General features: G+C 45.7%; 1 protein-coding gene across 1 annotated transcript; it reads right to left on the bottom strand.

Moving 5' to 3' along the window:
- On the bottom strand, positions 1-24,288 carry LOC146789085 (uncharacterized). The gene is given in 5 exon segments (XM_085631025.1): positions 1-152; positions 6,356-6,699; positions 6,701-7,658; positions 23,485-23,598; positions 24,222-24,288. Coding segments are annotated over 5 exon segments (1,635 nt in total).
- Positions 24,289-27,628: the final 3,340 nt, after the last annotated feature.

The raw sequence follows: 27,628 nt of genomic DNA, 5'->3' as shown, positions 1-27,628 counted from the left end.
CTAGTCATGGTCATCAATGAAGATGATCCAGGAATGCAATTTCATCCATTGTTTCCAGAAGTTATCTGTGATAGGATTGGAAAACAAAAGGATGATATCAACGAAGAAATAGAATTCTAGATTAGAAATACTAAGTAGTCCTTGTAATTCACCTATTATGGGGATTAAGAAACCAAGTGGAAAATAAAGAAAGTACAAGATCTGAGGAAAATTATTAAGTTTGTAGTACCCTGTTGTCCAATAGTGCCAAACCCAGCAGTGATTCTTTATCAAATTCCTTGTGATGAAGAATGGTACACAGTGATTGATCTTGATCAAGCATTTTTCCCGATACCTTTACATCCGGATAGCCAATATTTATTTGCTTTCCGGTTCGGAGACCGTGTCTTGGCATGCAGTATACAGAGAGCCCTTTGATTTTTAATCAGATCTTGAAAAAGTGTTTGGAGTCATTGATCATGCAAGAAAATTCAGTGTTAGTGTAGTACATTGATGACCTACTGGTGGCATCAAAAACAAGAGAGGCCTGTGTGACAGATACTATTGCCTTACTGAATCATTTGGCAGAAGGTGGGCATAAAGTGCAGCAGCAAAATTACAGTTTTGTCAAAAAGAAGTACAATATTTGGGACTCAAAATTGAGAAACGAGTTAGAAAAGTAACGCAAGACTGAATAAATGTGATTTTGTAAATGAGTTCTCCTAGAACTCAAAAGGAAGTTTGAATGTTTTTGGGAATGGTTGGATACTGCAGACAATGGATCAGTGGGTTTTCACTGATGGCAAAACCTTTACAGAGGTTGACACATAAGGATGTGGTTGATCCTATTGAGTTGGATGAGGAGAGTATGAAAGCTTTTATTGAATTACGCAATAGTCTTTGTCAAGCACCTGCATTGAGAATGCCAGATTACACAAATATTTGGCATTATTATGCTGTGACAGAGATAGATGTGCACTTTCGGTCCTAACACAAAAACATGGAATGGCACGTCGTCCAGTAGCATATTTTTCTACTTTGGATTCAGTGGCTGCAGCATTACCAGACTGTTTGAAAGCAGTGGCTGCTACTTGTGTGAGCCTTGAGCAGAGTGAAGCAATTGTTATGGGACATTGAGTGAAGGTATATGTGCCACACTCAGTTGAGATTCTTTTAACAAGATCACGAACTCAACATATGACGTGTAGTCGTCTGACTAGATATGAGAGAGTGATTTTGGGTGCTGAAAATGTGATGGTGACAAGGTGTACAACATTGATTCCAGCAACATTGTTGCCAAGTTCAAATTGTGAAGAAGTGAAGGATGAAGCAGATCATGATTGTTTGGGTGTGACAGAATTATGCACAAAATCAAGGCCTGACATAAAAGATACACCACTAGAAGAATCAGATAGTGTGATGTTTGTGGATGGATCCTGTCTGAGAGATGAAAAAGGTGTATTGAGTGCTGCTTATGCAGTATGTACAGTGTCTATAGTTCTTGAAGCATCCTGTCTAAAAGGGGTAAATTCTGCTCACATTTCTGAACTAATTGCTTTGACAAAAGTATGTAAAATTGGCAAAAATCTGAGAGTAACCAAATTCACTGATAGTCAATAAGGTTTTTCGATGTTGCATGATTTTGGTCAGTTGTGGATGTAACAAGGATAATTGACTTCTTCAGGATCCCCAATCCGGAATAGTAAAAATGTGAAGGATTTATTGAATGCATTACAAATGCCCAAAAAGATTGCTGTGGTTAAATGTTCAGCACACAAGTAAGGAAATGGTGAATTATCGCATCAATTATAATATGCTATTTCTTAAGCGCACGTTCACTAAGGCTTCGCAGCACTGACTTAAACAGTAAAATTGTTGCAAAACGTCTCTTCGGGTCCTGTCATGTCTTAGCACAGATGCAGGTGGGGGGAGCAGACTGGGAGGTGGAGGGTGTGGACTTATGGGAATTCATCCCAACCTGCATAGCCAAATAGGAGGTTCTCTCTCGTCTGGGGACTTGGGAGACATTGGGTGAATCCTACAGGCAGCACCCGTCCCGAGCCCTGCAGGGGGCTCCACTCATCGCGTTTGTTTCAGAATTCAGGACATCCTACAAGTTACTGAAAGTAAACACCTCATAGGGGTGAGCGTCTGTTTGGGACAGTTCATAATGACCTCGGCCCTCCACCTCCCCGGTCCTACAGAGCAGCATCCTTGGGTCCATAAAGGGCATGCACCCAGAAGGGAGAACACCTTGGTTTATACAGAGACTCCAGTAATTAACATTGTGTGTCACCATGTGCAAAAACATGGCACAGTTTACCTAGCATGGACAATGCAATTATTTGAGAGGATGTGGCATTACCACCAGAGCTGCCGACTCTGGATATGGCAAACCAGGTTCCAGTCTTGGCATTGGCTCAATAACCTGCGATCCTTGGTCAATCAGTTAGGTCCGGATTTCGAGTCTGTTGGTCTGAGGACTGCCAGACTCATGGTGGCGCAGCGGTCCGACCGTCATATTACGACTTCGGCATGTGGACCTCCATTGCACCGCCGCAGCCGCCAGGGAACCGCGGTTCCCTGGCAGTGGCACGGCGGTTAGGGCTATGTAATATGCAGGTGGTGCCACTGCGGCACCACCATGCATATTACTAGTTTCAGGAGCAATGGTGGTCTTTACTCCATGAAAAGGCTAGTGGTCCTGAAAAAAGAAGGCCCTACAGGGACCCCTGTTCCCCATGTGCATGGGGATTCAAGCAGTGGGGCACAACATGTGTTCCCCAGTGTGCATGCACCCCAGTTCCTGCACGGCATGGACTTTTCAGTTCATGCCATGCAGGATTTGTTTGTGAAGTTCCCATTGCGGTGCCCATGTTTAGAGGCACCACTTCTGGGAACTTTAAAAAACAGCCTGCCAAACAGGAGGAAACTCATAATCTGGCGGTGGTCAACCATGGCAATGGCACAGCAGGAGCATGTCTGTGGCATACCGCCCACTCTTGCTGCACCAAAAGTCGTAATCGGGCCCTCTATCATCTCTATCACCTCGTGCCTAAAAACGAACCTGCCTTTGTGTAATGTAACCGGAGCTCATGTAAAGCAGATGCCTCAAAGGCTATGAGATAAAATGTACAAGGTGAGGTGTTCAGCCTGGAAAAGGCACAAGTCTCCTGGTGATTGGTGAGCCAAAGGTTGTGAGTGAGAGAAGCCTTGAGTGAGGCACCCAGGCCTTAGGCTATGACTAGCAAGTAGGCGAATAATGAAGTTGTAATGATGAGAAAAAGTGTGACTCAGTTCTTCAGTGGTTCAGATGTGGTGTCAGGAATCCAGAAATGACAACAGGAATCTCATGGAATGGACAATCATGTTTATTCCTTACTAGATCACCAACAATTAGCTCTCAATTTACAAGTCTCTTGTGAGAAAAAGCAGCATTCTAAGAATAGAACCAGGGCAGGGGGAATTGAAGGGAGATACCAAAGGGGACCTTAAGGAAGGTGAAAGGATATAAGGGACAATAAATCAGATTTTTGAAACAAGAAAACATTACTTCTCAAGAGTACAACAAACATTTTCCCTTACGCAGGCCCTTTCACATGGGGCAAGCCCCATGTGAAAGGGCCTGCGTCATGCTTACGCCTGCCATGAGGCAGGCGTAAGGTTTTGATGCATTGGCGTCCTAGAAGTGGCACAGGAAAATCTCATAGATTTCACTGCGCCACTCCTACGACCCTTTCTTGCGGGGGAAGTGACGCATCTGACTAGATGCGTCACTTTTTTAAATATGGCGCAACATAGCGCATTATTTACGCAGCCGCTGCCTCACTAAAAGTGACGCAACGGCAGCGCAAAAGTGATGCAGGCCTTCATAAATAAGGCCCTCAGTACGTAAGGGAAAGGAGACAATGCAATTACCAAATAAAGCCATGAAGGAGTGCCACCAGAAACCATCACCAGTGCATCATATACTGCCATAACCTGTGTCATGCCATTTTACCTATAGTGAACTAAATACTTACAAAGCAGGCAGCAGATTATTACCAATATTTTCCACTAACCTGATCCAGGAATTTTCTAAAAAGCTAGAACCGTGTTCTTCCAACTTGTCTAAAGAAAAAACAGCCACATTTTGCAACAAACCTTATCTGCTTATATGAGTTAATGGCTCACAGATACTATTGACTGTCATGCTATAAATACCTCTATATATGGGAATTATGATCAGCACTCTGCCCCCACTTCAAATATGTACCTTCCCTGCACTCAAAAGAATTGCTCTTATCCTATTACAGCTTCATGAGAAGCAGGGATTACACAGACAGTCGACCCATAACCCAAACATCACTTCCTCACATACTTGAATCAAAGATTCAATGTAAATAAAGTAATGACGCGACCCACCTACTGAAACAAGGAGGACCAGAAGTATTCCCTCAGTTCTCTGAACCCAATGGTGCCTTCACACACCACAAATCTTGATGTAAATACTTATTTATATATTGGGTATTAATACATCAGGTTTAGCACGTGCGCCTTGTCATGGTCCCACTGCCCCCAAGTAGCAGTGGCTCTACATACTGTCAACCCAGCCTCAACCAGAAAGCAATTTTACCCTAAAAAGATGACTCAACTACACAAAAGCGTTAACATGAGACCCTCAAATTCATTATAGCCAAACATATTAAAGATGAAGGCTTACCAGGTAAATGAAACCTGTCACCATACTACTTCCCTGAGTCCGCTGATGGCATGCTCATGCTAACAGCCCACTTACCATTACACTTACTTCTCTCTTGTGTGTCAGCTTGCACATACTCGCCAAATAATAACCCTATTGTCATCAAATTGGTTAGTTAAATACCACACAGTGATTGTAGGTGTTAAACAGGTATAGGCCTACTCACAGATCACATGACCATCACAGGTGAAATGGTCAGCATCTTAGAACTATGTTTATCTACTGTATACCAATCCATGACCTACTGGTCTACCATCAGAGGCCCAAACTGTGAATGCATAGTCACCTAATGTCTCAACACTTATTTCCCTATAATGAAGTAGCCATCATAGCCTCAGCTTTAATTCCTCCAAACTAAAGTGGACACGTGCACTGCCCAGGTGACACCACACCAGCTGACATACTTTATGATCGCCATATTGTAATAGTGTTTTATTGGTGTATAACTGTACATGAACTGCATTAAGGCATTGTTGGTTAGAGCGGAACTTCAGCTCTAGCTGTAAACACCTTTCCTTGTTGAAGAATGCGAAGAAGGCTAATCAAGTCCTTCGACAGCCTTATCTGCCTGAGGACAATACGGCCACTGTGGCAAAGACACTGTTCCAACAGCTGTCTCGTTATTGTACACTGCTTCAGTTGTTCTAATAATGTATGTCGGTGTGAGGAAAACCAACTAAATGGCTTCTGAAAGGGCCGGTTTGGTTCTAAGATTAGTTTATTTAGCCAAAGAGAAGGGAGGGTTTCTCAAACCAATGAACCTTTCTCAAGTAATGCTCAATGGGTTGTGGGCCGGGTTCGCTGTCTTATGTTGGTGCACTAAGGTTTTAGTATCAGAAGGTCCAGAGAATCCTTTCTCAGGCCATATTCTGCAGCAGAAATCCACAGGACATATCATTGGTGCTCATACAGAGGACCCTATCTTTAAGCAATTAAGTTTTTGCCAATTCTTACTAATGATGGAGACATCTCTCGTAATATTGGTCTCTTCCATCAGTTCACGCTGGTGCTCCCTCTCTCCTGTGGGTTTGTCAGGCACTTGAGTAATTAAAGGTAACTACATATTAATTTCAGTTTTAAAGGTTATGTTTTGAATCTGGCAGTGGTGCAGAAATCTATCCCAACAGGAGTAAATTTCACCCCACCTCTTACTCGACACCTCTTGGCTAAGGGTTTTCCTAACACAGGAGTTGGGGTAAATGTCACTGTAAATACTCATGCTGCATGCTCTTTCAAATGTTTCACTCATCAGTGGAGTTTGATGCTGTGGATCCCTATACGGAGAGCTTTCATTCATAAAGAGCTGCTGCATTATTTGCTAAGTATAATCCCTACCATGACGTGGAAGTATCACTGGAATATCAAAACAAATATCAAAAACACCAACCGTGGTTTGGTGGATATCTACTGCATCTAGTTCAGAGTATCAGAGCTGGTCCTTTGAGCAATGAAGGGGCTACCTGGCACACATTAGCCGTGTATACACTATATCCTATTCCAGATTTACGACATTTACTAACCCAGATAGTAGCCATGTATAGGCAACGCTGATAGTTTGTTTTCCAATCAACTGTGATCGGGTATTTATTCCCGTCACTGCAAAACAAGTGCATCCGCCACGTGGAAGCCCCTCACCATACCTGGTGAGACCCCAGATGTCCCACATAATTCCATAAAGAATAAAGGTGCTGCTCTCAAGGGTCTTACCACGCGAGAAGGCCACAGAGCCACAGACAAATTTTAGAAGCCCTCCAGCTACCACCACCCACGGTAGGACGACAGTGGCACGTGCATCTGTTGGGTCCACAGACATGGTGATTGCAAAGGCGGCCAAAATGCTGCCTGCGTGGCCAAGCACCTCTCCATCAGCATACTTAGAATAGCCGAGGTAAGGAACATGCAGGTCTTTTTCTTGACGTAACTTGAACATGCTAATAGGTGTGAACAGTCTCTTAACAATCCCCTACCCTGTTGGAATTGGTGGCCGCTTTCATGTTGTAAAGTTTAATGAGTGTCATAAGTGCTGAAGTGACGTAAATAGCCACATTCACTCCTTGGGGTCCACCTTGGAAGAAACCAGTGGGACGCAAAGCCAAAGCGATGGAGTAGGTCACAAAAAACAGCAGATACAGCCCATCCACTAGGTTCCTACCAGCCATGAATACAGCCAAGACCATAAATAGAAGCAAAAAGACCGCCAGTAATGGGACAGGGAAAATGGGTTCAGTTGCCTGCCAGAACCGGTAGAGCAAGGAATACCTTTCAGCGAACCGTAGGATGGAGATGAAGCCAAAGAAGATGGCCGCCAGGGTATCCAAGGATCGAAACGACAGGATGTAGACCCCAATCTGGAAGAGCCCCACCATCCATAGCCAATGCACCTGCCCCACAAAGAGACTGGTGGTCACTCCCAGGACCCTGCATCCAAAGACGCTGGCGGACACCATATTCAAGGTCAGCCCAATGATGACCAGGTCGTTGCTGCTGGAGGCCATGGGTGAGCCATGGGTGATGGCTTTAGTTGTAGCCAGGTCTGTACCAGGGAGGATGACCATCTTCCCAGTAAGTATATGAAGGAGCCTCCCTCCACCACAGTATGCCCCAACGAGACAGACGATGAGGTGGTTAGATGCCACAGCCGAGGCACCAAAGCTACTGTCATAGTATGTGGCGGTTTCATGGGCAGAGTAGAGCAAGATGGCCAACGCCATCATGGCGAGGGCAGCCTCCTTCTGAAGGATGGCCACCAGACTGATGATGATCAGTCCCAGGATGAAGGCTGCAAGACCCGGGACCATGGCATTATGAAGATCAAGGGACCCACTGATGACCCCCTGACCGTCCATGATATGGATCACTCCCTTAGAGCACCATAGCGCTGAGACCATCAGGCAGAAGGACACAAACAAGGGGACTGGACCACGGCTCCTCCGGACTCCTGCAGGAGAGAAGAAGGGAGAAGTAAATAAAGGAAGGAAGAAAATTGGAGACCCAAGTAGATGACAAGGTAGAGATTGGAAAGAGAGTGAAATGTATGGAAGGAAGAAGTTAGTATAGGAAAGATGGATTTAAAGAGAAAGAAATCTGAATGGAGGGAAAATTAGAGGAATTAAAGAGATTGGGTGAGAGGAGACAGAGACTGAGAGATGGGATACATACATTTAAGTAACAAGCATTGAAAATGCAATAGTTCTCGCCTTTGATTAAGTTAAAGCCATTTGCTTTGCTAATGGTATTGTGTAGCAAAGCAAATGGCTTTAACTTAATGAAAGGCGAGACCTATTGCATTTTTAATGCTTGTTAAGTGAGTGACCAGGTTCCAGTCTGTTTAGATTAGGTAAAACCAACTGACGAGTATCCCTTTGGCAATTAGAGTAAAATTTTGTCTAACTGTCCTAGATCACCCTCCTTTACATTATATTCAACTACCAACCTTGGTAATGCGTAACAGGGCACAGTGTGGTGCAGTCCAGGGTTAGTGTAGTGAGCAGTACACATACTTCATGGCACATTAATTGACATTCCGCAATATAGATGCAACCCGTTATGAGACTTACAGTAATACGTTTGACATCATTCTGAACCCCATTGTACGATTATAATCAGATCCTCCGTTTTTAAATCTTGGTTCTCTGCAACTCACCATTATTGCATTTGCCATCACCCCCCCTCATGTATTACAACCTCCTTCTTTGAAACTATACCCCTGCAACCTAGCAATATGTGATCTCCTCTCGCCTATCCACGTACCCCACCAACCATTACATGAACTCACATTCCTCACTAATGGTCACGACTCCCTCTAATTAATCTACCACAGAGAAAATTGAGTAAATGTTTGGAATGGATTACTTGACACCAGAGAATTCAAATAACCAGTACCAGGCAATATCCAGGGCGACTAGTATTATGTGCCTGGGGAGGACCAAATTATGTGGAAGGGTGAAAAAATTATGTAGAAATTATGCGGCATACTGTAGAACATTTTATGATAGTATTAGTTTATTACTTTGACATGTTTACACATGATAACACTGTCTGTAAAAATATGTAATCTTGTTTGTACCAGGTTAACTTCCAAATACAGCAGTAAGCCAGTGAAAGATGGCCTGTCGATCTTTGTGATGGGCCTTCCACTGTGCAAGAACACAGAGTGATTAAACAAATGCATTCTGGGGTTTATGAGCTTGTGTTGCTTCCGTTGAAGTAAGTGGACTAGCACACTAGAAAGCAATGATTTGGAGGTTTGGAAACAGCGTCGTTGCAAGAGTGACCCATGTTAAGACTGTACTCATCAGACAGTCTCCTTTTTCCACATGCGGGCCTATGTTTACAAACTAAAATTACAAGTCCCAGTATGCTTAAGGCTGTTGACTTAAAACTCAATCAATCTCATAGTGTGTGGCGACATGGTCGCTAGAACAGTCAAATCCATTGTTTAAAATTTGTCTACGTAAGTGCCTTCTGTCCTATAAAACCACAAGGGGTTATTGCATGAAGATGAGAGAGGAAAGGAAGCATTGTCACCTTTTTTCAGTGCTGGACTTTTAATGTATTACCCTTTGTGTTCTGGGAATTGTGAGGAACCTAACCTTTAAGGGCCAAGCGGCGCAGAGTACGCCTGAAATCCTCAAGTTCTCCTGACTTGCAATACAGAGACACTGGACACTCCGTCTGGCGTAAAAGATAGAGTTTTATTAGCTGCAGCTAGTACAGTTGTCCGTGAAGTCACACAGGGATGGGTTCACAAGAGACTGCTCCTGACCTCCGTGGCGCACAAACTTTTATACAGTGAAATACAATGGATACAATGGATAACCCAAACACATATAGAATTTGAGACATCGACAAATGTTACCAACAATGGTTTAAGCTAAAAACTGACTCGGGTTCCAGGTGATGTTTGTTGCTGGCCCCTTTAAGCAAATTGCAAAGAAATCCACATGATACAGTTTACAAGGAAAGAAAACATGGTTGTATGTTCTAGAAGGACAGTCGTGAGACCAGAGAATGCATGAGATGTGTAGCGAAGGGCAGTAGATAAGATAAGCGGGAGGAAAGAATGGTGTGAGCTAACAGATAGTTCGGGCGGGGATTATCCGGCTCAGACATGAATTAGTGTATTCGGCCAGACCCTGACACTAGTTAATAAACACGGGACGAAAAGCTACCTGACACGCAAGGGCAGAAATGACAAAAACATCTTGTTTAACAGCTGCCTGAGTGAGGGCAACCTAAGATGGCGGAAAACACAAGATGGAGTCTGGGTACGATCGAGAAACGACAAATTTCAGAACCTCAGACCCTCCTTTAGCCATTACTCAGGCAATAACACAATGACTGGGCTCATGTTAGTCTGAGTCGGAGTCGATATCAATTGCCATAAGGTCGTTTAACTGTTGCTGGACCATCATCTTAATATTCTCTGTTTGTTGGGTTACAGGCTTTGATACACATAAGGTAGCGAACAGACCTCAGATAGCAGGACCACAGTGTATGCACAAGCAACAAGAGAATATGATGGCCAGAATTGCTCCAAGGAATGTTAGTATCTTCCATCCCCAGGTAGATAATAATCTCCATAACCATCCCATGAGGGACCAATCTCCTTCGTCCTGATGGATCGATGCGGAGATGGTATGTCATTTTGAGATGGCCTAATATACAGTCGGGGCGTCATCAGGAATGTATATACAGCAGCTTGATCCAATTAATTTACAGACTCCTCCTCGGTCTGCTAGGATCACATCTAGCGCAATTCTGTTTTGTAACGTCATGAGACGGTCCGCTCGGAGTTCTGCAGTGATGTTACTTAAGGCACCTGCAGTAACATCGATGGTTGTCTCAACCACGCGAACTAATCGCCTAATGTTTCCGCTGTTAATCATTGGTCCCCAGAAGGGAATGAATCCTTTGAAGAAATCTCCTCCCTCCTGGCCAGCTGTGTCTTTGGCATCAAATACGCCTCTACCATATCTGTGTCTGTGATGGTCTGAGGTAGGCCTGGGCGGTAAATTCCGTTCCGTTCGCGGAATTTGCGGAATTTGGGTAATTTTGCGTTCTGCGGAGAACGCGAAATTGCCCAAAATTACGCTTTCTGCGTCTTCGTGAAATTTTTGCTTGTTCGCGTTCTCAAAATGCGTGTTCGCGAGATATTTCTCCCCGAGCACGCAAACAGCGATTGTGAACAGGAAAAAAGCATCGCGAACAAGCAATTCCGCGTGTTCGCGGAATTTCTGCGTGTTCGCGGAGATTTTTTACCGTTTCGCTGAGATTTGCGTAACGCGATTACGCAAATTCCGCCCACCCCGAGTCTGAGGGTGCAGTATACGTTGGGGGAAGCAAGAATGCTATGTAACATGTTCCCGAAAAAGTCAGAGGGGAGCCATGTATATGCTTTGTCATAGCAGACAAAATAGGTTCCTTGTGATGGGATCAATGGAGGGTTATTTTGAGGCGTGAATACATATATCTGGGAACAGTTTTGTTGAGTGTCATTCTCCTTGCTATTGATTCGGAGGCAAAAGTTGCCTTGGTGGGGTACAGTCCATGCTGGGGAAGACTTCTCTTGTTTGGTCTTGTTATTAAGACTGGAAATGTAATGAGTTACATTCCAACCTTCGTAGGCTTTCTTTTCATCCAAAGGAATCTTACTCTTCCTTAGAATTTTAGCCATGGTCACTATACCCTTTATCAAAGTACCGTGGCTAAAATCCATTCCATTCTCAAATGTACCTATCGGATATCGAAGTCTGTTGTGGTACGCAGCCGAAAACATGGTCAGGTAAGCCCATGCTGAACCTTCATATGAGAAAGGCAATACTAAATAGGGCATCCCTTTATGGGCAGTGTGAGGCATGAGTCCACATTCCCAACAGTCAGATATGTTGACAACTAACTGGTGTTGGTGTAACAGCTGGATAAACAAATTATTTTGATACTCCATCCTTCTTATTTGTTCATGTGCGGAAAGGGCACTTATCTTGTGTTGAATTTTAGTGGGACGAGAAGGTACAGAAGTAGATAAAGGAACAGTTTTTAGTTGTAACACATGGACAATCCAACCTATACATGCTAATAAAACACATAGAATCAGCAACACACACAAGGTTACGCCAAAACGACTACGTAATGATTTACAATATTTGGTTTGCATATTCTGTCTCCTATCTACCTGACGTGATGTACCATCCATCCTGGCTAGAAAAATTTGTCGCTCGCAGCAATCTTCCTCAATCACTTGGCTATTTGATAATCCTGAACCTAGCGGATCTTGACCATAAACCAGGTTCAGTCCAAGACTCCTACCGAGAGCCTGCGATGGGGACAGATGGCACAAATACTATCTAAAAAGGAAAAATAGTTCATTGGTGGCAAAAATAACAAATGTTCAAGTCTTTGCTTCAGGCCTGGTCCTCAGGTTGTATCGTTTCTTTGTTGGAATCGTTTGGTCCTGAAAGATTATTTCCGGATGAGTAGTGTTCACTTGTAGATGTAATGGAATGGTTCTTCGAAGAGTGTCATCACTTTCTTCCTCAGTCTGGGTGTCTTCCAGCCGTGCGTTACTAAATGGTACGAACCGGGGAGTCTTGTCTCCTTCAGACTCACTTATGCCACCGCGGACCCACTGGTCAAAAGGCAAGGGCAAGGGTACCTTTTTGCAATGCACGGCGTGGACCCAGTTTTTCTTGCCTTCTATCCTTACTGCTGTTCGCGTAGCCAGTAGAACCTGGCGAGGAGGTGACCAGCGAGGATCAAGATTTTTCTTTCGTTGAAAGTTCTTGGTGCAGACCCGGTCTCCCGGTTTGATAGAGTGACCTGGGTCTGTTGAGGCCTCTGGCAGAGCACTTTGAACCTGTTGGCGAAGAATACTTAATTTAGCAGTCAAGTCATGAAGGTAATCAATAAGCATAGGGTACGGTATGTCTGAGTACTTCCTAGGACGAGGAACTCCCCAAATATTGGCGGGGCGTCCGAATATCACTTCATATGGACTAAGTCCCATACGAGAGTGTACAGTAGTTCTGGTGGATAGTAATGCCAATGGTAAAGCGTCAGGCCAGGCAAGACCTGTGCTGGCCTGAATCTTTGCCAATTTCAGTTTGAGAATGCCATTGTAGCACTCTACCAAACCCGCTGATTGTGGATGGTTTGCCGCATGGAATTTTTGTCTAATACCAAGACCCGTACATACTTTCTGCATGATTTTGCCTACAAATTCACTTCCATTGTCACTCCAGACAATTCGCGGCAAACCGAATCTAGGAAAAAACTCTTTCAGTAATACTTTAGCAGTTGATACAGCTGTGTTATCTTTTAAGGGGTAAGCCTCTATCCATCTAGAGAATGCACATACTACCACCAGAACATACTTGAGATTGTTGCATCGATCCATGTGTATATAATCAATCTGTAATACTTCAAAGGGGTACGTAGGGGGAGAGAAATGGCCTGCAGAAGTTGGAGTACCCTTCCCTGGGTTATGCATTAAGCATATAATGCAATGTTTTACCACATTGTCTGCACATTTTGGAATTCCTTCATTTTGCCAAACTGGAGCCAGAAGTTTGCATATGCCTTTAGCACTAATGTGAGCTGGTCCATGAGCCATAGTCACTACAGGTAATACATATGCATCTGGCAACATCCATCGTTGATGCTCTGACAATTCTGTCCAACATCCATTCGAATCCAACATTCCCGTACTTTCTTTCCACTTACTCAATTCTTTCTCTGTAGCCTCTTCCTGAATCGTTCTTACGCTCTCAATTGTGTCCTCACACATTCCTCTTTCTGGGATCTGATTTGCAGGGCCTGCAACGTACATGTGACTTGTGATGTTCCTAGCTGTGTTTTTCGCTACCTCGTCTGCGAAAGCATTCCCGCGACCAATGTCATCTGTGACTCTTTTATGTGCACTACACTTGATGATGGCAATTTGGGTAGGTAATGTGAGAGAGTCAAGAAGATCGGTGACCAACTGGCCATGCTGAATCTTCGTTCCATGGGAAGTAAAGAATCCTCTTTCCTTCCATAAACGACCAAAACTGTGTGCCACGCCAAAGGCATATTGGCTGTCTGTGTAAACATTCACTCTTTTCCCTTTCGACAGCACACATGCTCTAGTCAAGGCTATCAATTCTGCAGCCTGGGCTGAATTGTATCTGATACATGCTGTCTCCACTACTGTATGTAATGTGGTGACTGCATAAGCTGAGGTAGTCTCGCCATTGGGTAATTTGAAACAGGAACCGTCAACCCACAAGGTTCCATCCGGATCCTCGAGCGCAGTATCCTTTAAATCTATTCTTCCTTTTGTTTCTTCTTCTGTGCGAAGAAAGCAATCATGATGATCCCGAGGATCTCTTTCATCTGGGAGTGGTAACAAAGTAGCTGGATTCAAGGTGTTACATTGCTTTATACGTATGTGGCTTACCAAGAGAGTCAACTCGTAACCAGACAACCGAGCCCTCGTGAGATGTTGTGTTTTAGTTCTATTCAATAAAGTGTCCACAGCATGTGGTACCATGACAGTGAGAGTGTGGTCCAATACTACTCCAGCTGATTGACGAATAGAGATTGCTGTCGCCGCCGTAGCTCTGAGACAACTAGGTAACGCTTTAGCTACCGGGTCTAACGTAGCAGAAAAGTAGGCACATGGCCTCTGTTTGTCTCCAAATTGTTGTGTCAAAACTAACAATGCACAACCTTCTCTCTCATGGACATAGAGCGTGAAACATTTACTGTAATCAGGGGTACCTAACACAGGAGCAGAACACAGGGCTGATCGTAAGTCAGAAAAACTCTTCTGACATTCATCAGTCCATGGGAGTGGATGGGGCGTGTCTTTCTGTGTAAGTGCTAATAAAGGTTTGGCTAATAAAGAGAAATTAGGTATCCATTGTCTGCAGTAGGAAGTAATGCCCAAGAAAGCACGTACTTCTCTCTGGGTCGATGGTACCGACATGTGCGTAATTGCTTCAATGCGTTCGGGGGTCAGTCGCATTCCCTCCTTTGATAAGAGATGACCTAAGTATGTAACTTCTTGGCACACGTACTGTAATTTAGAAGGTGATACCTTATGATTGAGATCAGACAAATGCCGCAACAATGCCACAGTCACATCTTTACACACATCCTTTGAATCAGTCGCAATCAACAAATCATCCACATACTGAATAAGAGTGGCTCCGGGAGGCAAAGGGAATGTATCAAGCTGTGACTTAAGAGCTTGACTATAAATGGATGGACTTTCACAATAGCCTTGTGGTGCTCTCTTGAATCGGAAGCTTCGGCCTCCTAAACAAAATCCAAAAATATCTCTGCTCTCTTTAGCAATAGGAATGCTGAAGAAAGCGTTCTTTAAGTCAATCACGGTGAACCAAGCTGCTGAAGCTGGTATCATCATCAGTAAGGCTGTAATGTCTGGGACAACAGGGAACTGTGGTGAAACAATTTTGTTCACCTCTTGAAGATCAATCACAAATCTATAGACTGGTGGTTGAGAAGGATCATTTCGCTTAAGAATCGTAAGAATAGGGCTGTTACACACATTTCCTCTCGTTTCTTCCACCACACCCTTCTGGACCAAATCTTGAACAATAGCCAATAATGCTTTTTCACCTTCATTGGAAATCTTATACTGAGCTATACGTGGCAGTTTAACATTAGGCTTGAGAGTGACAACATATGGTGGAATCGCAAGACGACCCACATCATTCGCACCCGTAGCCCAAAGACTTTCAGGAAGAGATAGTAATTCAGGTGGAAACTTATCTCTAGACAAATGCATTGACGATGTTAGTTTCTTACCTAGTGTAAGATACACACCAGAAGGGGAGCAGTGTAACGTGACATGTAACTTTTCAACAGATCCAAACCCAATAGATTCTCACCACAACCAGTTGTAAGGATAAGTGATGCTTCCAGGTCATATGGACCAATCGAAACAGGTAAAGGGCAAGAGACTGGGTTACGAACTGGGGCGCCGGAAAATCCTACAGACGTGTTTATTAAGCCAGACAAAGGTGCCCCAGGGAGTTTAGAATGAATAATAGAACTTCTCATTGCACCAGTATCTAAAAGAAATGGCTCTGAAATACTCATTGCATTGACAGTGACATAAGGACCATTCTGATCTACTGGAATTGATACTACTCCCTTACTTTGTCTATGGCTGGCCTATTCATTTTGGAAACTTTCGTCGCCACCTTCAACATAATAGTCACTATAATATTGTGTAGACTGGACTCTCTGTTGGTCAAAAGATTTCACAGCGTTAAGAGAGGGAAAGGAACGCTTCTCTTGGAGGGACGAACCTCTACCTCTACCCCTGGAGACTGACTGGAAATTACCACGGCCTCGTGGGACAAACACTCCATTATTACGTTGGAGCAAAACTGGACAATTACTCTTAAAGTGTCCCTCTTCCTTACAGTAAGCACATTGGTTTGGACCTAGCATAGATCGGGGTACATAATGTTCGGGCTTCTGAAACACTTTCTGAAACTGTGGGGGCTGAGAAGACTGGTGCTGAGCAGGACGTGGAGGATAAGCCTGCTGTAAAAGAACCTTTGTTTTTAAATCTTTATTTTTCTTCTCCTGCTTATCTTTCTCTTCCTTGTCTCTGTTTTCATAATATTGTGCTGTAGCCAATATTTTAGCAGTAGAAGAAACAGCCCATGCACTCTCGGAACTTTTTAATTTATTCGATAATTCGGGAAGCAAGTTAAATACGAACTTGTCCACAAATAAGCGTTGTCCACCTTCCGTGCTCATATCCTGACCACTATGATCCAGAAAGGTCTCCTCAAAATGAGTGAAGAAATCGGAGACACTCTCGTCTTTCTTTTGCTTACAGGCGGTTAACTTATCCCAATTTACTCGTACTGCAGGCATAAGAGTCTTCATTAAATCAATGATTCTACCAGGAAGTGCTGTAATCAGATTGTCAGGCTTTGCGCCGCCAACTTATGCTGTGTCAGCAGCTCTAATAGCTGCCCAAACACCACCTAATTCGGCAGCATGTTCTTCCCTACAAATTTTCGCCCATATTGCTTGTGGAACAACATTCCCAAATAACATATCAATGTCAGCTAAGTTCATAACGCAAGCCTCAACTGTCTGGGATAGCTCCTTATAATAGCCAGCAGGATTTTTACGTGGGTCTGGAAGTGTTTGTTTAAGGGCTAAAACTTCGGCTCTTTTCCAAGGTTCATGTACCCATATACGCTGGAAATGAGCAGCTACCGGCTGAGAACCACCTACTGCCTCTCTCCATACTGGGGGAACTTCACGCATTGGATAATGTTTAGTTTTGTCAATAAGATCAGTTTCGGGGAGTTTTAGAGAGAGAAATTAAGTCCTAAATTCAATCAGCATAATCACCGCTTTCTCAACGTCTGCTCCTACTATAAAACCTTTATCAAAATCGGCTTGGAGCTTCATCAGTTCCATAGGAGCCGTGTCTAATTCCATATCGTCCCAACCCTTAATGAGAGTGTCGCACATTATGTCAAAAACATATCTTTGAATGGGCTCTGTCCATTGACAAAAGGTGCTCAAAATATCCCGTGCACTATATATTGGACCTTTCTCAATCCATTTACGGGCGAGGGAACCTAATACTGCTTTTTCTTCCGTAAGAGGAAGCTGACAACGAGATTGTCGTCTAGAAGAAGACGGAGACAGATTCAGGGCTCCAATTAAGGGAGAAAAGAAACTTGTGACAGCATTTGTGAGTCTCCTCGGTGTACCTGGAGAGTTTCTCACCAGAACAGGGGATAGAGAGTAATTTAAAGGAGATGGAATAACAGGAGAAGGAGAAAACAAAGGCTGAGGAGGAAGAGAAGTATTATTTGGCTGAGCTGGTCGCTGAGCAGCTGCTGGCTGAGCCATAGGAGGTGCATTAGGAGTTTGCACATAGGGTGGAGGAGAATTCAACAAACAAGACATTAAAGGGTCTTCCTCTATATCTTTACTCTTCTCTGAAGGGAAAGTAGGCAACACCGGATAGCATCTATCTACTGCCAGGCGATGTTGTCTTTCTGATACCTCCCTAGCAGAGTCTACTTCGTTATTTCTTAACTGCTGGGCAGCCTGTAAAATCGACATATTTGTATCTTTTTGATCTCTTCTTGCTTGTTTCATTTCTTTCTGTTTGGCTTCCTTTCGCCAAAGGCGGAACGAGTCAAACATTGCCGGCCGGGCTTTTCTTCTAAACCAAGTGGTTTCTAAATTGTCTAATATATTGGACTCAAAACTGCCATTTTGTGGCCACTGCAAAACACCATCTCTTCTGGTATATCGGACCCATGTTTTGTTAAAAGTAATGGGGCCAATACCATGTTTTGAATAGAGCTCATAAGTGGGAGTTCCAACCGGAGGAATCGGACAAGAGTCCTCGAGCTGGGAGTTCCTAGTACAACCTAAGCAACAAAATCGACGAAACTTACTTAGACCAGGCATCGTTATTTCTCTGGACTGTTCTACAAACTTCAAAAAAAGGGGGGGGGGGTGTCAATTCTTAACAAAACAGCACAAACGTACTCACCCTTGGCTTCAATTATTGCAACAATTGAAATACAAAAAGGAAACTCAAAAGACCCAAAAAGCAAAATTTGTGGGAGCGACCCACCAATCAAATACTTAACTAAGTATCCTCTTACGCCAACCGGAAGTCCGTCTATCGTCTCGCTCTACCAAATCTTCACAAAAACTGGGGCCAAGGCAGGACGGCAGTCAGGGCAGCAGTCACAGCAGCCGTCTGAAAGGAGAAGCCACGCCGCAAAATCCTTCGGTCCACTTCCAACATACAGGGGTCAATCACGTGGGGCGCCTCCTCCGGATTTTCCTTGTGGGGCCCCTCACGATCCTCTGGCTGCACCGCTACCACTGAAGCCGTCCCTTCGTGGTCGCCATTTGAGGAACCTGACCTTTAAGGGCCAAGCGGCGCAGAGTACGCCTGAAATTCTCTAGTTCTCCTGTCTTGCAATACAGAGACACTGGACACTCCGTCTGGCGTAAAAGATCGAGTTTTATTAGCTGCAGCTAGTACAGTTGTCTGTGAAGTCACACAGGGATGGGTTCACAAGAGACTGCTCCTGACCTCCGTGGCGCACAAGCTTTTATACAGTGAAATACAATGGATACAATGGATAACCCAAACACATATAGAATTTGAGACATCGACAAATGTTACCAACAATGGTTTAAGCTAAAAACTGACTTGTGTTCCAGGTGATGTTTGTTGCTGGCCCCTTTAAGCAAATTGCAAAGAGAATCCACATGATACAGTTTACAAGGAAAGAAAACATGGTTGTATGTTCTAGAAGGACAGTCGTGAGACCCGAGAATGCATGAGATGTGTAGCGAAGGGCAGTAGATAAGATAAGCGGGAGGAAAGAATGGTGTGAGCTAACAGATAGTTCGGGCGGGGATTATCCGGCTCAGACATGAATTAGTGTATTCGGCCAGACCCTGACACTAGTTAATAAACACGGGACGAAAAGCTACCTGACACGCAAGGGCAGAAATGACAAAAACATCTTGTTTACCAGCTGCCTGAGTGAGGGCAACCTAAGATGGCGGAAAACACAAGATGGAGTCTGGGTACGATCGAGAAACGACAAATTTCAGAACCTCAATTGTAGTGTAGGAGAGTAGGATCTGCTTCACACTTTTTGCTGGTGTTTCACTGGTTTTCTACCTTAGTCTGGCTGTGGCCCTGCTAATCAGGACCACAGCCTAGCTGCTTCCTCTCTAAAATAGTTTCCATGTACATTAGGTACATATCTAATTGGATTCTGGAGTGCCTTATAAGCCCCTAGTATATGGTATACTATGTACCTAGGGCATAGGTACCTCAGAGGCCTCCCAGGGACTGCAACATATATTATGCCACCCCTGGGAAGCACTCCAAAATGGCACCACAGGTCTGCTACTGCAGCCTGGGTAAGGGTGTGCTTGCACCCTTACAGTGGTATAGGCTACCTATATCCACACATATATACAGACACATATAAACCTATAAGCCCCTCCTATGGCAGGCCTTGACAATCCTGAAGGCAGAGTGCTTGGTTTTATGTGAGAGGGTGCCCAAGCATGAGCTGAGCCCCTCTGCAGCTTTCAGAAATACTTCATTATGGCTGTTCTGTGATACAGCCATACTATATATTCTTAAGTGCATTATAACCTCGCGGTAAATGCTAACTTTGGAATGGTTGCATCAAAACATGTTGTGTTTGGTGACAAACGCTTTGGAATACTACCCCACCCCCAGCCAGTTCTGGCGGCGGGGGTAGCATTCCACCCTTCTAGAGGGAGAGACATGTTCACACTGGCTAAACCCGGTAGGACTTTGCTGAGCCCGGGCATCACAATTGGATGCCTCTGCCACAGACACGGGTCTGGCCTCCTGCTGCTGACTGAAACTCCGGCAGGGGAGGCCTGGACAATAGGTTTTCTGTCGAAGGGAGGTGTGACCACCTCCCCAGACAGGCAGATGTGTATTGGGGCTGGGTGGGAGCACTCTCTGGTGCTTGGAAGTCCTGCACTGGGGGCACGTTTGCTGTCCCTGTGCATAGCCCAGTTCAAACCGGTTGCAGGGGCTACCTGCCCCTGATCTGGCGTGAAACTGGACAAAGTAAATGGGTGTAACCACCCCTCTTTCCAGGCCCACCCATAGGTGGGGCCTTAGAGTTAGTCCATCCCCTCAACTTACTATAAGTATAGGAATCCAGCCCCTAGGACTTTAGATTACCCTGGACGAAACTCTGCTACAGATATCCTGGACCTTCGACGTTCTATCCTGACTAGAAGACTGAAGAAATCTCCCTTGGGGTCAAGGAGTGACTTCCCTGCTTGGCAGGCACCAAAGAAACATCTGACTGGTCTGCATCGCTGAAGCTCCCGCCGGATGCCGGTGTCTTTGCATCACCAGAGGTGGATTTCCAGACTTCCCCGAGGCTACCCTGAGTCCACAGCAAAGCCGAGGCCCGTGGATATCGTGGGTGACGTGGAACCGTGACCCCAGGACACCGTGAACTTTTGCAGCAACACTATCTTCCTGGTCCTCCTTGAAGTTGTGCTTTAGGCTCTGAGTAGCCCCAGCCTGGCTCACCTTCTGCACCGAAGATTGTTGGCCTCCACTCCACGAGTGATCCGTGGGCCAGCTTCAAGTGCGACCGCTCAAGGCTCCTTCGCGATCACTAGCCCGTTGGCTAGCAGGTCCCCACGAAGGCAACTCCATTTCTGCTTAGGCTTTCCTGGTTGCTCCAGATGTGCCCTGACTTACCCTTGCTGGGTGAGTCCCTCAGACCTTCTGGTCGCCAACACCGCAGTACTCGACAGACTTTGTGGGACAGATTGAACCCGGCTTGTGGACTTCGTCAACACCTCCTGGACCTCGTGGCTGAAGAGTCAAGACACCCATCAACTCACCTGAAGCACCCGACATCTGTGGGCATTGGTCCATCCTGCCCTAAGTCACTGGCAAGTGACCCAGACTCTGTCCCCTCTGCTTTCAGGTTCCTTCCATCCTAGATCCGGCCTTGGATCTCTGCGGACACTTTTCCTCTTCACGGCAGCAGCAGTTCTTTGCAGGCTCCCATTGAAATCGACAACGCGACCCGACACCAAAAGACACCTATGCACCCGGTTTTCCTGGGTGACGTAACGCGAGTACTCCAGTGCTCTCGTGGGTGCTAGCCCTAGAACTTCTTAAGTACAAAAGGGTTTGGTCCTGACTCGATTAGAAGTGTCCCTAATCTTTAAATTTCCAACCGCGACATTGCCCATAGAAGATAACGGGAACCCGCGGTTGTGTTTACAAACTGCATACAGTCCCCGTGGGTCCCCTGTGTCACTACCTTGGGTGGTTCCTTGGGGTCCCAGCGATTGTAGAGGCTATAAGCCTAGTGTCTATTCCAGTCGTGGTTCTTATACCACTTTTTTGGTATATGGTTTGGTGCGCCCCTAGGGCCCAAACGTGTATTTGTGCTATTACTGATAATTACTGAGTTGTAAACTAAGTACTTCGAACTCCAGTCTCATAAAGAGACTAAAGGGTGTGTTTTATTCTAAATACATATTTTGAATATATACCTGGCGTGGTTGTCTTTTCATTTGATCATTCAAGAGATTATAGACAGGTAAAACAAGCTGCTTTACATTCCTTCAAGACTTAGCCTGAAGGCTGCACTCCATAGCTACCACTAGGATAGCTTTCAATAAAGGTTGTCTTTAACCTATCACCATAAGGGGTTGTTTGGACTGATACAAGGTGCCCACTAGAACTAGTGGACAGCATATATATCAGGCTACCTTCTCACATGTAGTCTTGGGTTTCTTCCTTTGAACCAGCTGGAGTAACTTCAAAGTAAGAAGAGCCCAGGTCTAGAGACATGGATTCCTGCGGTGACAAGCTTAATGGAAGGCTGACCACACTGCCCAGTTACACACATACGGTACCGACACCAATTAAAACCACGTGTAGCTTTAACAATACAGAAGTAGACAGTGGAGCAAAGATCACATGAATACGAGGCCTGTTATTAATTCTGGGGAGCGGGAAGGAAATGTCACCTTGGTTTCGAGTAGCACGGGGCCGCGTTCCTCCGGAACAAGCGTGACAGGCAATGGAAGTGAACGGGCAGATTGGCACATCAGAAAAAGAAAATTCACTATAAATTGAATTTCACTCTATCAGCGCTCTCTCAAAGAGAGATCGGAAGATGCATTCTCACTTCAGACACTTGGGCACAATGGTGAGCACTCGGCACAGTGACAGGACAGGGGAGACAACTCGATGGTAGGTTTGGTCTCTGGCCCCACCTTAGAAGGGGGCTATTTTAAACGTGCGCCTGTGTCGCAAGTTTGCGACGAGGCGCCGAGGGAAGCGTCACCGTCGGTCTGTCGGGATGCCCGCTCTCTGAGGAATAGAGGTCAGATTGTCAACAAGCGCGGCCCGTCATAGGACGGACAGAAGATGTGGACGCGGGGACTGCCTTTACTGGCGGCGAAAAAAAAAGTCCCCAGTGTATCACGCCACCAGTAAAGCATCCAATCCCCGCGTGCACATCTTCTGTCTCGTTTGTCTCCCCGTGTGCATGCTGGAATCAGGTGTGCAACACCCTATGGACTCAAAGGGCTTCAGCCCCCCCCCCCGTCGTGTGTGGCAGCCCGGGATGAGACAGCTTCCCGGGCACACACACAGACCCGCCCGAGCACTTCACAGGTCTTTAAAAGACCATTTGCATGTTAATGAGGCCTTGTTGTTGTTTCACCCCTTCTAAGTCCCCTGCAGCTCTACTCTGCCTATTGCTTAAAGATTCAGCCCCCCCTCCCCCCCGAAATCAGCTCCACTCTGCCTATTGCTTAAAGATTCAGTCCCCCCGAAATTTTTTCTGTAAAATCTCAGCCAGAGACGGGGTCAGGCTTTATTAGTTCCTAGACTGCACTTGTTTTGCCCGCCATTAACCCACAGAACAGGCCGCAGGTTTTTCGACATGTTTACTTTCCTAGCATTTTCCGTAAGAAAGGGTCTCTTCTCACTCATGACCCCGAGGCCCTCCTACAGGGTGGGCGAGGGAAGACTTCCTCTCTGGGCATCTCCACCTAGCATCAGTTTCAAGCACTACATTCCCATATCGAGTTGTCATAAGCGCATTGAAGCAATCGTTATGTATTTAGGCACTATGTCGCACAAAGTCTCAGCCGTGTGCCTCCCTCCCCAATTCCCCTGAACCCCACGCATGTGATCTCACCTGTATATCCCAGCAGAGCTGTCAATATGACCAGCAGGACCCCCAGGGATTGTGCTGGGGATGAGGGCGTGGCTCTGGAGGAGCTGTATGACGTCACTGACAGCAGGAGGGAGCCTGGAAGAACAGCAAAGACAGCCATTATGCAGCGATAAATAAAACACACGCCCGCCAGGGTCCCTCTTTAGGAGGGAATTTGGAAACACAACAGAGACAGACATGAAATGATAACTTTCACTCACCCCAGCCTCTCTCCAATCTTGGGAGGAGCCGGATACACACCAAAGACATCAGTGACACAAACACACCTGTTCCTTTTAGATCTCGGCAGCACGCCCGTTAACCCAGGAAACACCTGTTCACCTCATTATTCCAATATTAAATATTGATCGGTTACAGGTGAGGAACTGTGGAAAAGCGGCCTACATGGCTGTATTCAGACATGAGCTGAGCTATAGGGGACCCAAGACTTCCCGAGACGCTTCTGCCTCCGAAGGCCGGTAGAGCTGAAACAGTCAGTCACACTGAGTTGTGAAGATAGCATGTCACTGACTCTCGCCAGCTCTACCGGCACCCGTAACCCATCCTAAACCATTCTCTTAGGCCTCAGAAAGCAACTCAACACTAATATGATTCCCCAACACCTCATCTAAAGAGAACCCATGACTCTCCATTCACAAAGCGCTTGCCTGCCTCAATCGGATTTTAGCGCTATTTGAACGAAGCAGTCTGGGTCCTACCTACAGAGATGGACAAGATCCCAATGGAATAGTGAAGGGGCTCTGGTGCCTTCCCTGGCTCCGGCATCCTGCGGCTGGAGTAAACCTAAAGGGCGGGCTGAATCTGCAGTGAGTCTGGAGTGTGGGCTGAATCCGCAGAGAGTCTGGAGTGTGGGCTGAATCCGCAGTGAGTCTGAAGTGTGGGCTGAATCCGAAGTGAGTCTGGAGTATGGGCTGAATCCGAAGTGAGTCTGGAGTGTGGGCTGAATCCGCAGTGAGTCTGAAGTGTGGGGTGAATCCAAAGTGAGTCTAAGTGTGGGCTGAATCCGAAGTGAGTCTGGAGTGGGGGCTGAATCCGCAGTGAGTCTGAAGTATGGGCTGCATCCGAAGTGAGTCTGGAGTGTGGGCTGAATCCGTAGTGAGTCTGGAGTGTGGGCTGATTCTGAAGTGAGTCTGGAGTGTGGGCTGAATCCGAAGTGAGTCTGTGTTGAATCCGCAGTGAGTCTGGGCTGATGAGTCTGGAGTGTGGGCCGAACCCTGAGTAAGTCCGTAGTATGTGCTGAATCCACAGTGTGGGCTGCTGAGTCTGGAGTGTGTGGGCAGATCCTGGAGTAAATCCGTAGTATGGGCTGAACCCGGAGTGAGTCCGGAGTGTGGGTGAATCTGGAGCCCGTCAGGCTGGGGCAGCTGGAGTGCGCACGGGTCAGTCACCGCTGGTGTCTCACTCCACACCCGGCCCCAGCAGCTCTTTATGTTTCTACATCTCACCAGCATTCTGAGGCCTTGGGTCACTAATCGCCATCAGACGTGTGCAACACCCGGTCCGACCATCTCTACTACCGTTCTCCGTGCACCTTTTATGTCATGGCGCTGTGAGGTAGCATTAACGTGCTATGTGCGCTTCTCAAAAACCCAAAGAGCTGCATTGTCACTGCTAGGTAATGGGTGCCAACTTTGTGCACATTATTATTAGCATTATCACTGCTAGGGTGACCAACTGGCATGGTTGCAAATTCAGGATGGTGAATGTAAAAATTCAGGACAAAGGGTCAAAATTCAGGACAAAAAATCAGGACTGAAGGTCAAAATTCAGGACAAAAATTCTAGACAAAAGGTAAGTTTTACAGACACATCAGAGGAGGTCGCGCAATATTACATAAGTAAATAGACAACCAACACAAGTACAAGTCAAAAATAGTTTCTATTAGGTTGAGACAATCGTGCATTTCATGTTGTTTTTGGTAGGCACGCAGCTTTGATCAACTTTGCAGGTCTTTTTGTGGTATTTCATATGATCATGATATATTTATATGGTTACTGCACTGGGTTGTACAGTCTGATATTTTGTTTACAGTTCATGGTCCTGAGCAGGCATGTTTGGTGAGAAAAGTGGTCAGGAAGATCTGCTCGGGTGGACTTAGTTACTAGCATCTCATATCTGAGTGCCATTGTGAGATATAAAGCAGCATGCATAGAATATAGCTAATTGGGACTGCTAGTGGTGGACTAGAGTGCAGTTCTCCAAGTGGCCAGCCAGAAGAGACTGGGTTTCTGGTGCAGTGCCCCCCACCTGCCCCCCCCACATTTTGCCTGGCTTTTGATGCAGGTGTACTGGGTCCCTGCTGTCCAGGTTCCCAGTACCTGTGCTCTTTCCCTACAGTCATGGCTTAAGGTCAATAACAGCTATAAACTACCTTCCCTTTTTGTTCACAGTTGAACATACATGTGTCCGCCTGCTCTAAGTCATCACTTGATGAGTGCAGTCTACGGTAGTGCACAGATGCTGTACAGCACCTGCACCCAGCTGCACATGGAGGCCTCCTTGAGAAGCAAAGACATGATAATTTTAAGTTCTAAAACAGTCAACCTATCTTGCCGCACCCACACCACCTCTCACCTCAGGCAACTACACTGGCTCTCAATCAACAAACGAACCTGATTCAAACTGCTCACACACGTACACAAAGCACTTCACAAAACCAGTTCTGCATACCTGAATATCAACACACACTTCTACACACCTCCCAGAAACCTCCACTCAGCCAGACTCTCACTAGCAAGCCGGAGGCCTTGCCTTCTCCCATGTAACCCCCAAAGCACGGAACAACCTCCCTTTCCACGTCGGAGCCTCCGATTCTATTCTCGTGTCCTGCAAGAAGCTGACAACCTGGCTCTTAATGTCTCTGCTGTTTTTTCTTTCCATCCTGGTATCTGTAGTTCACCTTTCATAATAGAAAATAAATCACAAATATCAGATTTAAATGAAAACATGTATAAATGGATTGTTTACTTGTTTGCCCTGGTTTATCTTGAGTAGTCCCTTTGGTTTTCACTGTGGTTCTAAATCTGTATCTGGCCACATCAACAGGACTGGACTGGGACAGAAAAGAGGCCCAGGCATCAAAAATAAAAGTGGCTCCCATCAGCGAAGCAGATAGCCAAAAAACAGGGGTCCATATTTACAAAGTGGGACAGTTTTGATCTTCTGAAGAAACATCAGCAGAACAACATGCCCACCAGACATTAAAACAGGCCAAAAAGCAGACAAAAACACTGACCCGTCCAGCCAGCCCTTCTCCACTGCCAGATTGCCCTAGTTTGACCCTGCATGCCAATCAATGCCAGTCAGTCAGAATGGTTCAGCAAGAAGTGTGCGGCTAGGAGAGTGCTGGCCCAGCCCACCCTGATTGAAATCAGCCAATGGAGAGTTAGTGTCTCTTCCTGCTTGCGAGTGTGGGGCTCAGGGGGATGGCTGGTGGGGCATTATTGCCGCTCCTTTACTGTAGTAATAGTGACATTCTTGAAATACACTCAAGTGGCCCTCACAATAAGCAATGCTGCTGCCCGCAGCAGTCCTTTCATGCAACATGTGTGACTGTATGGCCTTTTACAATCATCAGGGCAATCATGAAGGCACATTCTTCTTTGAAGAACAGGTGATCTACTAAAGTTCTGGTGCCCAACTCTGGGACATTCTCAAATTCAGCATTGCAAAGAGGTCTGTGAACTCTGAAAGTAGAAGATTAAGGGTGGGCGTAGTTCGCGAAGTAGCACTTCGCGAAGCTACGCAAAGTGAAGTTCGCACTACGCGAGCTACGCGTAGCACTTCGCGAACTGCGAAGTAACATGTTCGCACTGTGCAAGATGTTGTTTTCAATGATTGCACAGTGCGGACAAGCAACCGGCACTGTGCAATCATTGAAAATGGCATCTTGCACAGTGCGAGCTGTAGTTTTCTGCTGCTCGAGTAGATTTTTACTCGAGCTGCAGCTTTCTCAACGCGAACTGGTAGTTTCTCATCGCGAGCGGTCGCGAGCATACGCGACCCCTCGCAATGAGAAACCTGACCTTCTCGCGTTGGGAATCTCGCCGGGAGGTTTATTTTCCATGCTCGCGATCGCGAACAAGGAAAAAGTCTCGCCAGGATG

Source organism: Triturus cristatus, chromosome 10, assembly GCF_964204655.1.
Source record: "Triturus cristatus chromosome 10, aTriCri1.1, whole genome shotgun sequence".
NCBI classification, from domain to species: domain Eukaryota; kingdom Metazoa; phylum Chordata; class Amphibia; order Caudata; family Salamandridae; genus Triturus; species Triturus cristatus.
This window is presented reverse-complemented; position numbering and strand designations above follow the sequence as displayed.